This window comes from Leopardus geoffroyi, chromosome B1 (genome assembly GCF_018350155.1).
Source record: "Leopardus geoffroyi isolate Oge1 chromosome B1, O.geoffroyi_Oge1_pat1.0, whole genome shotgun sequence".
Classification (NCBI taxonomy): domain Eukaryota; kingdom Metazoa; phylum Chordata; class Mammalia; order Carnivora; family Felidae; genus Leopardus; species Leopardus geoffroyi.
In genome coordinates, this window is record NC_059327.1 from 160,153,891 (window position 1) to 160,167,257 (window position 13,367).

At 36.3% G+C, this 13,367-nt stretch overlaps 2 protein-coding genes across 10 annotated transcripts in view; one reads left to right on the forward strand and one right to left on the reverse strand.

The window, feature by feature from the left end:
- Window positions 1–13,367, reverse strand: part of PAICS (phosphoribosylaminoimidazole carboxylase and phosphoribosylaminoimidazolesuccinocarboxamide synthase) — a 50,504-nt gene that overhangs the window by 29,618 nt on the left and 7,519 nt on the right. For 4 of the 9 annotated variants that reach the window (XM_045473954.1, XM_045473953.1, XM_045473950.1 and 1 more), the window contains 5 exons: window positions 12,968–13,057; window positions 6,170–6,241; window positions 5,450–5,821; window positions 5,086–5,151; window positions 2,564–2,700 (listed from right to left, as the gene is read on the reverse strand). In XM_045473954.1, coding sequence (XP_045329910.1) covers window positions 2,564–2,700; window positions 5,086–5,151; window positions 5,450–5,821; window positions 6,170–6,241; window positions 12,968–13,057 — 737 coding nt within the window. The remainder of the gene's footprint in view (window positions 1–2,563; window positions 2,701–5,085; window positions 5,152–5,449; window positions 5,822–6,169; window positions 6,242–12,967; window positions 13,058–13,367) is intronic. The other 5 variants (XM_045473956.1, XM_045473955.1, XM_045473958.1 and 2 more) reach the window with 3 other exon arrangements.
- PPAT (phosphoribosyl pyrophosphate amidotransferase) overlaps window positions 1–13,367 on the forward strand; it is a 35,622-nt gene that overhangs the window by 804 nt on the left and 21,451 nt on the right. The window lies entirely within an intron of this gene.

Below are 13,367 nucleotides of genomic sequence, written 5' to 3' on the forward strand. Positions count from 1 at the left end.
CCGGAAACAGCTAGTTGATATTCAAAAGGAACTCCCGGTTGTAGATCTCATACAAATTAACTGAAAATAAACCAGTCACAGGAAATAGTGCATCTGAAAAAGATGCACGGGTTTCAGATAATGAAGGAAAAAGGTTGTAAGAAGATGCCAAGAAGTAACTCCCTTCTTTATTTAAAAGGGAGCAGTTCCTGTATGACAGGATACATACAGATTTTTGGTAGATCCCTTTGAGTTAAAAAATAACTTGGCTTCTGTGATCGTTCCGTTTTTTACTACCTGGAATTTGCTATAAATCTAGATTTAACATTATCGCTGAAAGTATTACAAAGTTTTCATAAGGCAGTAACTGCAGCAACAACTTTTAGAACAGTTAAGCAACTTGGCGATAAAACTTATCAGCAATATGGGAGCAACAAGTATAAATGAATTACAAATGATTTGCTTTCCCTCACCAAACTTGAAATGTAAGTAGTCTTTTTGATCTTTTCAGGGTCGCAAATACTTGAGTTTGTTTCACATCTTGTGTATGCCTCCTTAAATGCTGAGAGTGACTTAGAGTCTGGGAGGAATCAAAAAGAGTATTTTTAACTTGAATGACTCTAACTTGGATACTTGTGGGTTGACCCTAATAGAAATCTTGTCTTAAAATACTGTACATTTTTTTGAGAAGATTAGATACAGAATCCAAGGAAAAACTAAAATCTACTTATGTGGTAGTGCAGAGCAACATTAGTTTATAACATCTTAGGATAAGTTATTGTGGATATTCTCTGAAGGTAAGAGGTGTGCAGAAACGAGGGATCTTTATATAGAGTTGCCTGGCAGTCTGTGGGAGACCGATGAACTGACCTTGATTTTTTTTTTAATTATTTACTTTTTAACTAAAATAACTCAGAATGTTCATCTTCAGTCTCTCCTTTAAATATGTGCTGGAAGAAAAAAGGACTTTTTTTTTTCAAGTGAATACAACTTGATTCTTAGCTACATGCACTTTTCTGTAGTTGCTTTTATGTGAAAGCATTATGCAATTAGACAATACAAGATAAGAGCAATAAAAATGTAATTATAATAGAGCAATAATAAATGGATTCTATGAGACTGCTCATTTGGCCAAGTAAATCTTTGTTAACCTGGTTTTGAAGATTGACCTTGTGATGTTTTCAATAACAGTGGCAAGGAACCCAGTAGCTTCTGAGGCACAAATATATTAATGGAAAACTGTTTAAGATTTTCCTTGTGTAGGCATAGAATCACTAAGGGGCACTGAGGAGGCTGTTCCTCTCCCATAATTTTATCCAATTCAAAATTTTGAATTAGCAGAAGTCCTTACTCTTTAGAGGAACTGACTCGGATTGGAAGAATATCTCCCTAATGTCTTAAAGATAAAATCTACTCTGACCTAGTAGGTAAGGCTCAGAGATTAAGAACTGATGTTTTTCAATGACATTGAATCAAGGAACATTAGAACTGGATGCCTTAGATAGGTTATCATAGTTTAGTATATAATAGAGTTAGTTACATACACTGTACACTGTCAAGCGGTGGTCCGTTGCAGAGGTCTCTACCTCCTCACCTACTTCCGCTCAATCGTTAGTTGTTTTAAAACCACAGTAATACGATTCTATTGTTGGATTTTTGTTTTCCTTTTTGTTGAAGGAATTTATTTCTCACGCATTATCTTTTTAAATCATGGAATCTAGAAGGTGAGATTGTTATCACTTTTGCATTGTATTTGGTTCTGTTTTTGTCTTAGGCATAATCTGATCTAAAATATTTAGTTTCGGGGATAATAGCGTACCTGAAAGTTATAATATGTATTTCATGTAAAAACAAATAGAACATCAATCACTAGATAGTCATGCACTGGATACTTAATCCAGATGGGTTCATCCAGAAGTACTTTCTTTCTAGTAGTTCTGGCTATTTGCAAATTTATTCCATAGTTCTACTTTCTGTCAAGGGAATTTTAATTTAACATTTTCAGTGTCCTCTTTAGCTGTAAACTGTGTGCCTGTGTCTTCATGCCACATACATTTAATCACCACATGCTTTTTCAGTTCTAAAAACTATGTTTCAGTGGTTTGCAGAGTTCTGAACAAACCACACACACCTCTGTAGATCAGACATTTTCGTGTTTAAGGGGCACCTGGGTGGTTCAGTTGGTTAAGCATCTGACTCTTGATTTAAGCTTAGGTCACTATCTCATGGTTTATGAGATCAAGCCCTGTGTCAGGCTCCTTGTGCTGTCAGCCCCTCCCCCCACTCATGCTGCACTTGCTGTCTCTCAAAATAAATAAATAAATTTTACAAAAAGAAATTTTCATGTTTAAACCACAGGCATGTTTTCTGGAGGCTAGAATGACATGGACGTATTTTGAAGATTACATGAAAGGAATTATTAAAGTTTCATAGATTTATCCGATGAATCAACTAGTTCGCCTTTTCTTGGTTAATTAGGAGATGAAAATGCCTGCTCTTTCAGTGACTTATAATTTCCCTGGGTTAGGAATTGAACCCTACAACTGATAAACATTTTCATACTTCTAAAAACTTTGAGATTTACCTGATGAAGTTGGATCACGTAGGGGGTCTCCTGTCTGTAGAAATATTCTGTAGAATCTTTTTGTTGTGTTATGCTCTGAGGAAACCGATTTGCAGTGATCTCAGGAGCAGTTTTCTTAAGACATACAGACACTGGTTCTGTAAACAGAGCATATAACATTATCACTGGAAAGGCTACTTGTGAGAAAGATGCACTCAGACAACCTTTATGGAATTAGTTTCCATTTATCTTCATTTAGTTTGTTGGAGTACACGGGAATAGATTGTCAGAGAACTTGCTTTGAGTTGCCAAATTTAAGGCTGGTAATAACTTTATTTTGATATTCATCTCTTAGTAATAATGACCAAATATGTCACATTTCTATAGTTTCACATATCCTTGGTTGGGGAAGTGACTTATGTTAAAACTGTCCTTGCTAATTTTTCCAGTCTTTGGTTTTGAAAGACTTTAATTCAATTACTTTTATAATTTAATGATTCTCAGTTTTCAGTCATAAGCGTTTTAAACTTTTCCAGTTATAATTATTATTTATAACTTTGCTTTTTGTATTAGTTTGAAGCAGAATTTATCTATCCCTAAAAGAGTTTCAAAGTACCACTGCTTTTTCATTCTGGTCAATATTGGAAGTAACATTGAGACTTGGGAAATCTAGTCCTAGGTTTCCTAGCAACATCAACTTGATCTTGGGCAAGTCTCCTAACTTCTGAGTCTGTGTTCTCATCTGTTGGGCTAGACTTATGTACTTAAAGGTTCAATGGGCAAAATCCAGTGGGTTGGAAATGATACTTTTGTGTGGTTAGCCCTTAGCAATTTTCCTTTTCCTGGTAACATCAGTTTGATCTTGGGCAAGTCTCCTAACTTCTGAGTCTGTTTTGTCATTCGTTGGGCTAGACTTATGTACTTACAGGTTCAATGGGCAAAATCCAGTGGGTTGGGAATAATATTTTTGTGTGGTTAGCCCTTAGCAGTTTTCCTTTTCAGTAGCATATACACTATAGGGCATAGGAAAAGTTCAGGCAACTCATCTGATTTGGACTTTAGGTCCAAAAATGGAGAATAATATTTTCACCTCACTTGAGATAATAAGGGTCGTGGAGAGTAGGGAGATTCCAGTTATTATCTAATACTTTATTTGAAAAATACTTAAGCTTCTGTTGTGTATATATAAGGCCCTGTGGTCAGTGCTAGGAATACTGTACTTCACAGGGCCACTGTGGTCCCTGGACCTCACAGAGAGGCAATGTTAGCCAGATGGTTCAAGAGCACAGACTTTTCTATGCCTCTATTTCCTTCTCTATAAATTGTGTATAATGATAGCACCTACATCTTAGAGTTGTGGTAGGAAGTAAATGCATTAATATATGTAAAGTACTTAGAAGAACTGTACCTAGATATATGTATACCTGTGACCTTCCGTCCAACTCCTGGGTATGTACTCTCTAGGAATGCATACATATGTTTACTGGAAGACAGGTACAAGAATTTTTATAGCATTATTTGTAATAGTCCCCATCTGGAAATAATGGAAACGTCCAAGAGTGGAATGGATAAAGAAGGTGGTGGTATGTATATTCATATATGGAATATTCAGCAGTAGTGAAAAAGCAAACTCCTACTACAAGTAAAATCATGGATGAATCTCACAGTGTTTAGTCAAAGTAGCTTGACATTAACACATACCAGAAAAGTAAGAACATCTTGTATGATTCCAAATTTAATCTATGGTAATAGAAGTCAGAAGAATGATAACCTTTATAGGGGCTAGCAAGATGATTAATGACTGGGTGTAATGTTTTATATCTTGATTTGAATGGTAGTTGTATGGGTGTGTTCACTTTGTAAATATTAAGCTGTTAAACTATTTGTATATACTCCAAATAATTTGATAGATTATAAATCTATAAAATGCTGAAGTTGGATTATCCTAAAGATGCAGAGAGATGCAGTAATTTGCTCTTTGTTGAGTTATTAGTGTCAAAGAGAAATTAGAACTCAGGTTTTCTGAGTCTCAGTCCAGTGCTTTTTCCTCTATTCTGCAATTTTTTTTTCTTTCATATGCTATACTACCTCGTATTACCTTTTCTGACAGCTGTAATGGGTCTGTTTGGAATTATAGCTCACATAATTAATTTGACTTATTTGTAGAGTTACTAAAATGTTACACCCTCTACTAACTACCTTTAGAGAAAACTAAAATTCCAGATTTACTACTTTGTGGGTTTTTTTCCTTTTCTGTCCCAGTATTCTGATAGCAATCATTGCAAATAGTAATTTAAAGGCTCATGATGAATGGACAGTTGTGTAGAAATTTCTGACTCTGGGAAATTTTCCATTTAGTCTGTTACTTTCACTCTTAATGAACTATGAAAGAAATCATTGCTCAGTCTTTTTTGCTCTCACACAGCTTATAAACATTATATTTAGTCTAAACTGTCAAGGACAGGAATAAGTATCTTTTATCAGGAAAAAGCAACGGAAGTTTTTTTCAGTGTGGAAGAACTTGGCATTTCTCAAGCTCTTACCATCTTCATGTGCTTTTCTTTTGATGCTCAGAGTTCTTGGGTTTTTGGCGTGACCTTCAAAAAATTCTTAAAAGAACATAGGAAAAGAATCATTATATGACATTTAAAATACATTGGCCTTCCAGATTTAAGTTCAGTAAAGTAAGAATATCAAAGCAGTTGGACAAATGAAGAATGAGTTTAAGAATTAGGAATATTTTGGTATAAGGTTTGGAAAGAAATTGAAATTCTTTACTTAAATTTATTGGGTCATTTGAACATACAGTAGTGTGAGGGTTTTATTTTTGAGGAATTTTTTACTACATTACAATACAAAGAAAAAGTTAAGAGAAATTTTATCTTAAAAAGTCAATTTCAAGGTTACCATGTTTCCATTTGGCAGTTCTGAGAGCTGGTCCTCTTAAGATGCAGTCAACTTCTTCATAAAATCTCATTTTTCTTTGAGGGTTGCCATTTTTCTTTTGTAAAACTCTGTATTCATATTTTAAATTTTTGTATTTGGTACGACATTGTTTCCAGTCTCTGTCTATTCCAAACTGCATTAGTCTTCTGGCAATTTCCTCAAATATTTCTTTGTTTCTTGTGGCCCTTTCAAGCGTTTGCTTAATTTTTTCATCAGACCATATGTGTATAAGCGCTCTGACCTCATTGTCACACCAGTGTTTTCCAGCCTCTGTGTTGCTCACTGTTATAATCTGTAAATGATTTTTAGCATCTTCTAAAGGAATATGATTACCTATAAATCAATGTGATTTACAATTATACAAACTTATAGATAAATCTTGTATTTGAATATCATTCATTTAAAACAACCTGGATTGACATAAAGCACTGAGAAATATAATGATTTCAATGTGAGGGTCAAATCTTTTTCATATGTTCATATTCAAATAAGATATTTTAAAAATTATAAGGCAGATTAATCTCCAATGTTGGTGAGAATAATTTAGCTGCTTTTCATCAATAGGTAATCTTCGCTGGATTTTTACAAATAGAGTCTTGGTGTAACTTCTTAAACTGTATATATATATTAGCTTTAAATACAAAAACATTTTTTTTTAATTCAACAATTTAGACCCTGTACCTGACCCAGTGATACTCTGTAGTGCTGTGGGGCTGTCCACCTCTTCTGAGGCTGTACTTACAGTGTCTTCCTCTGTCAGAAAGCAAAGAAAAGAGCAGTGTATATTTGTTGTTCACAAAACTCAAATTTACTTTTGCAATTGAAGATTATACTGAGAAGATAGTAATGCTGGATTCCACCATCAAAACTGTAACCTCATAGCCAAGAACATTTGTTATCTCTAACCAAATTTTAAAATGCCTTTGTAGGATTAACCACCTTGAAAATCTTGGAAGTATTCTGCCTTAAAAGTCTCAAGGCACAGTATGCAGTATTTGGGAATATGATAGCACTTTTAGACCCAATTTTGTAATATGTTTCATTGTTGTATTTTAATGCTTGACAAAGAACTTACATCTCTTTTTCATTTGATCCTCATTGTAACTGAGAATGATCCTTTCTGCAATACATATAAACAGAGAAAAGACCTTAAAATTAAGTAGTCTGGGGGCACCTGGGTGACTCAGTCGATTAAACATCTGATTTTTGATTTTGGCTCAGGTCATGGTCTCACGGTTCTTGGGTTCGAGTCCCACGTGGGGTTCTGTACTGACTACATACAGAGCCTGCTTGGGATTCTCTGTCCCTCTCTCTCTGCCCCTCCCCCACTCATGCTGTCTCTGTCTCTCTCAAAATAAATAAACTTAAAAAAAAAGATTAAGTGGTCTTAGCAATTTTCATGTTGAGAGGTTAACAGCAGACAGGTAAATATTTTAAGGAACTGATGGTGCTTAGCTTGGTAAATATACATTTATTGTAGTGTAGCTCTGTACATATAGAATGTTTATAAGTCAGCTGTAGTTTGGGGAAAGCTCTTCCTTATATGCATATGTTGGATTGCTGTATTGATGCTATGATAGTTTTCTTTCCCTCCTGTACTTTCCTATACATTGGGACATTATTATTATCTTTTTTAATTTGGGGTGCCTGGGTGGCTCAGTCTGTTAAGTGTCTGACTTGGCTCAAGTCATGATCTTACGGTTGGTGAGTTCAAGCCCTGTATCCATCTCTCTGCCCTTCCCCTGCTCATGCTCGCTCTCTCTCTCTCTCTCTCTCTCTCTGTCAAAAATAAAACATTAAAAACATTCTGTGTTACTACTATTGTCTGTGCTGTTGCTTGTAATGATTGTTGTAAAACTGGATAAAACTACACAGTGTTTTGTTTTTTTTTTAATTTTTTTCATTATTTATTTTTGAGAAAGACTACAAGCAGAGAAGGGGCAAAGAGAGAGGGAGACAAAGAATCTGAAGCAGGCTGCAGGCTCTGAGCTGTCAGCACAGAGCTCGTGGTTCGAATCCACGAATCATGAGATCATGACCTGAGCCGAAGTCAGACGCTCAACTGACTGAGCTGCCCAGGTGCCCCCAGTAGTTATTACCAATAGACAAGTGAGGCCAGAGGTGGTTAGGGGGGGCCTATAAGCTTATGCAGCAATAGCTATGTGGAGATTTATATGAGGATAGGACCAGATCTTCTTATTTTAAGGACATGTTTGCACAGTAAGACTAGAATGAATTTTAGCTTTTACCAACATTAAGACCTTCAATAACAGGTTGTATTTTGGAGCCACAAAGGCTACCTAATAGGCTACTTTTTTTTTAATTGAAATTTTTATTGAGATAATTGTAGATTCACATGCAGTTGTTAGAAATAATAGAGATCCCTTCTACACTTGGCCCAGTTTTCTCCAATGGTAACATTTTGTTAAACCATAATATACTAATAAATGAAGGGTATTGACATTGATACAGTTCACTATTCTGATTCAGATTTCCCCTTTTACTTGCACTCACTGTGAGTTATGTATATGTATTATATTTTATAATAATTTTATCACCTTGTAGGTTCATGTCACCACCATCAGGGTCAAGATAATCAAGGGTTCCAACACCATAAGGATCCCTCTGGTTGCCCTTTTATTTTTTAAAGTTTATTTATTTTGAGAGAGAGAGAGAGGGTATGCTTGAGTTGGGGGGAGGAGGGGGCAGAGAGGGAGAGAGAATCTCAAGCAGGCTCTGCACAGACAGCACTGTCTGCGCAGAGCCCCACAAGGGGCTCCATCTCATGAACTGGAAGATCATGACTAAGCCCAAATCAAGAGTCAGATGCTTAACCAATTGAGCTACCCAGGTGCTCCTGGTTGCCCTTTTATAACTAGACTTATCTTCTTTCATCCATGCCTAAGCCATTCTCCCACCCTCACCCCACTGGCTACTTTTTGGAGAGCACAAGTCCAAGGTAAATTTTGGCAAACCTTATTTCAACAGAATCTGAATTTATAACATTTTACCTAAGTGACTAAAACCATCAGTTCTAGGCTCAGGCACATGTCCTACTTCTGGGTTATGGAAATATTAACAGATATTAGGTGTCCCATAGAAATTTTGAGTAGTTAGTCCCAGAAAATAAGATGTCATGTTGGAGAGTGGTAGTGTGGAAATCCCTACACTTAGCATATTTTAAGGAAAGAGAAGCATTTAGTTTTTATTATGTTTCTATCCCAACTGATACACTGCCATTCACTTCTCACACTCACTACCTGGAGTTAGCTAGCATCAGACTCTACAGCTTTAAGGGCTCACTCTTGCATAAAACTGCCCTTACATCACATGCCAGCCACAACTTCAGCTGACTGGCTACAAACTTAGGTGATGCCGTAATCCCCTCAGGTTTGATAATTTGCTAGAACAACTCCTAGAATTTAGGAAAGTCCTATTAGGATTACAGTGTTATTATAAAAAATAGAACTCAGGAACAACCAAATGAAGATCCACATAGGGTAAGGTCTGGGAGGGTCCTAGATGCAGAGTCTCCATGCCCTCTCTGTGGAGTCAGGGCCTGTCACTCTCCCAGCACATCAGTGTGTTCACCAACCAGGAAGCTCTTCTAAGCCAGTTTTTATTGACATGATTATGACGTGATTAATTAAATCATTGGCCACATGATTGAACTTAGTCTCCAAAGTTACTTCCCTGCTAGAGGTCAGGGTGGCCTAAAATTCCAACCCTCTTAATCCCAAGGTTTGTCGTTTTGGTGACCAGTCCTATCTTGAAGCTCTTTAGAAAGCCAGCTTGGAGCACCTCATTAAAATAAACATTCTTTTTCTGATTTCAGCTCAGGTTGTGATCTCTGTGTTGGTGAGTTGCAGTACCGCATCTGGCTGTCTCTGGTCTGCACAGAGCCGGCTTAGGATCCTTTGTCCCCCTCTGTCTTTTCCCCTCCCTGCTCACGTGTGCGTGCTCTCTCTCAAAAATAAACATCAAAACAAATTTTTAAAATAAATAAATAAATAAGACTTTCACCACTGGAAATTCCAAAGGTTTTTGAAGCTCTGTGTCAGGAACTGGGGACAAAGACCAGATTTTAATTTTTTAAAGATTTTAAGCAATCTCTCAGGTCACACCTTTGTAATTATCAAGTTGCCTATATTTATCAGCTTACCTAGGTCTGAACTTTCTTTTTTTCATACTTATAATTTTTGGGTTTTCTGAAATTTTAACAATCACATCTTTATTGGGTTCTTCTGTTGGATTAAAAATTTAAAGGTTCTCAGTATTGTGGTTCATGTGATCAAAGTACATTAGCTTATGATAATTTTACTGCTAAGATTACCCAAATTGCGTGCAAAATTTACCAAACTTTTTAAATATTTAATTTAGAAGAAAATTATTCCCAATTTTTGTTTTAATATAAATAAACCAAAATAAATGAATTTGAGAAAATAAACTTGGAATAGCCTCTGAGTTACTAACAGTAGATAATTTAGTGCCCTCTGCTGGCCATCACATTGTTAATTTTTGTGAAATTGTGGGGATAGTGAATCATATTTTAATTTTGGAGATATGTTTTACCACATCCAAAAAGAAAATAGATCATTTTAAGATTCTTCTTAAGAGAACAGTGTAGTCTTTCACTTCTGATTTTTAAGCTGATGGTAAAAGTGGTCTCTAATAGGATATATATGTATGTATGTATGCATGCACGCCTGTCTGTCTGCACCCCTCAGAGCCGGAAGCAATCTACTTTTGGCTACCTCTACAAGAAAGCAGTGACTTGCAAGAATACCCAGATATTGAAGTATTCCAACTCATATAAATAGGCACTGATACTGGAGATGAATTTAGTCAATTTTAGGTCTATTCAGAAGAGATAGGTAACGCACAAGATTGTCAAACACAGATTTCTCTTCCGGCACCGTTTTCCTGGTAACATTCTGATTGCTTTTATACTCCCTTGCCTGTGCCTCACGTGGGGGGAAAAATAAATTTATTTTAGATGCAAAGAAGTAGTTATTCAATTTTCATGGGCCATTTCTTCTTATTTATTGTAATAGATAGGCATAGCCCACGAGTTCTGTGATTCTTCCCAGTGATTAACTTCTTTCATATGGCATTAGTCATGCATTTTTTATTTTTTATTTTTTCAACGTTTTTTTTATTTATTTTTTGGGACAGAGAGAGACAGAGCATGAACCGGGGAGGGGCAGAGAGAGAGGGAGACACAGAATCGGAAACAGGCTCCAGGCTCCGAGCCATCAGCCCAGAGCCTGATGCGGGGCTCGAACTCACGGACCGCGAGATCGTGACCTGGCTGAAGTCGGGCGCTTAACCGACTGCGCCACCCAGGCGCCCCAGTCATGCATTTTTTAAAGTGATAATTGGAATGGCTATTTTTTCTTGCCTAAATGGAATCAGACTGGATTTGATGTATTACTTTCTTCAGCCCTCTGCTGGTCTTATTCTCTAAATAAGACAACCCAGCTGTGGTTTTCAACCCTGGCCGTGCTTGATGATCTTACAAAAATATAGGTACCTGAACCCATCCTATAACCTACACTAGACCAAAATCTCCAGGAGTTCTAAATAGGGAACTAAGTAGTTATCTAGAATCCGGGAGGTCCACAGCTCTTGCTAGATTTTTTATTTGAAATAAGAAGGAATCTCCTGGCATACATTTAAGATGGGAAAAAAAAAAAATTAACCTTTAGGAGATCAGTTTTATGACCAAGGGTCAATGTTAACAATATGGGGCAATAGCAACTCAGATTACAATATTTCATTAGTAGAATATATAAAATCAAAATAAAATGACCTCTACCTATTTTTACAAGAATGTTTATCACTTTATTGTTTTTGTTTTTAATTTTTTTTTAATATCCATTTGTTTTTGAGAGAGAGAGAGATGGAGCGCAAGTGGGAGAGGGGCAGAAAGAGGGAGACAGAATCTGAAGCAGGCTCCAGACTCTGAGCTGTCAGCCAGAGCCTGATGCAGGGCTCGAACCCATGTGAGACTATGACCTGAGCTGAAGTTGGACACCCAACCGACTGAGCCACCCAGGTGCCCCTATTGTGTTCTTGTTTTTAAAGAAAGGTATTTGATGTGAATTTTTATCCTGAAGATAAATATTCGTATCTTTATACCTCAGTACAAAATCTTCTAAATAGTACAGTGGCAATTTGTGCCTCAATAGTTGTGCATTGCAGTTGTGCCTAAAGTCCTTACCTGTTTAAATTTTTTCCCGATGCATTTAGCTGCTGGGATTCTTATGGGTTTATACCTTTGCTTTTATTTTCATGGGAAAGTTTAAAATAAGTTAATTTCTAGAATGACCGTAAATATTTCCTGTTTCACATTTTCTAAACATATTCCAAATTAACATATAAGCATACCAGACAGTTTTTAAAAACCCTCTCAGTTTTTATCTGGCTGAATGTTTTCCTTTCACATATAAAAAATTATCTTGAGGTATTGGACTTAAGTGAGTCCAGAGGACTAACAAGCTAAAATCTTCTGAATGCCAAGTTTCTTAACTTTTTCCATGGAAATCTTTCTATCTCACTAAACACAATCTGATTTTAACTTTTTTTTTGTTTTTCTTTTTCCTTTTAATGACAAGAGTCATTGCTGTGATGCCCTGAGAAACCTTAGGAGCACAGTTTTGTTTACCTTTGTTATCGTACCCCTAATCAGCTGCATGTTCCTATCGTATTAGTCTCCTTAATTTCTCCCTATTTCCACCTTCCACTGTTCTAGCAGCTTTCGTTTCTCCCACTGAGCTTTTAATCTACCATCTCTGATAAATCAGACAAAGAAGTTTGCCAAGGGTGTGTGGAATTTGATTACCTGGTTTGTTAATCAATATGACCTTTACATTTTCCAAGGTTGTATGAATCTTTGAACTATGTGCAAGGTCTGTGATGGCTAGGCTTTTGTTTGAGGGCCTGGTGATCCCCTCATCCCTCATTTTGGTTTGTGTAAAAGGCAAACAGTCAAATAGGAAGCACTTACTTTGCTCTACCCCCTTAGTATTCTTTACCATAGGGCAGTATTTCTTAAACTTAAGCATGCATAAGTTCTCAGACAGTGCTGATGCTACTACACTTTGAGAATAACAGCCATAGGGAACGTTATGGGTCATTAATCGTTTTCACCTTCCATTTCTGCATTTTGTAAATATGAGTATTATTCTTCATATAATGTTACAACTTCGTACATGTTCTTAAAGCGTCTTACAGTATTTTAGTTATTGTAGCATCTTATTATACTATTATATATAAAATATAATTATAAAACCCATCATAAAGGCCCCATCCTTGTGACCTCATCTAAACCTAATTAACTCCCAAAGGTCCCGTCTCCAAATGCTCTTGCATTTGTTGATACGACTTTAGGAGTGACATATTTCAGTCCATAGCAACATCATATAATAACATCTTATGTATTTTTTCACACGCAAAACCAAAAAAATGTTGTTTTACCTGTGCCAGGACTTTGTTTTACTTCTCTCTCTCTTAGGTCTTCTGACATATTACTGACTAAATCATCTTCAGCTGCTTCTCCAGCAATGGCTGTGTGAACATAGTGGGATATATGGTGATTTGGTTTTATTCACTTTCAGGATTGTGTTTTAAACTCTAATATGTTATTTTCCCTTTTACAGTGAGCCTGGTGCTAAATACTGTAGTTGTTTCCTTTTCTCTAATTTAGATTCCCCACTCTTAAAAATCTTTCAGTCGTAGGTCCCTGTAGATACCTGGTGTTGTAAGTCTGTAGCTAGACTTACAGACTCATAACTGATGGAATCATCATTGTCTGCAATTACTGTATGAACAGAATCATGCTGCTGCTGTTGGGCTACTTTATCACTAGTCATTTTAT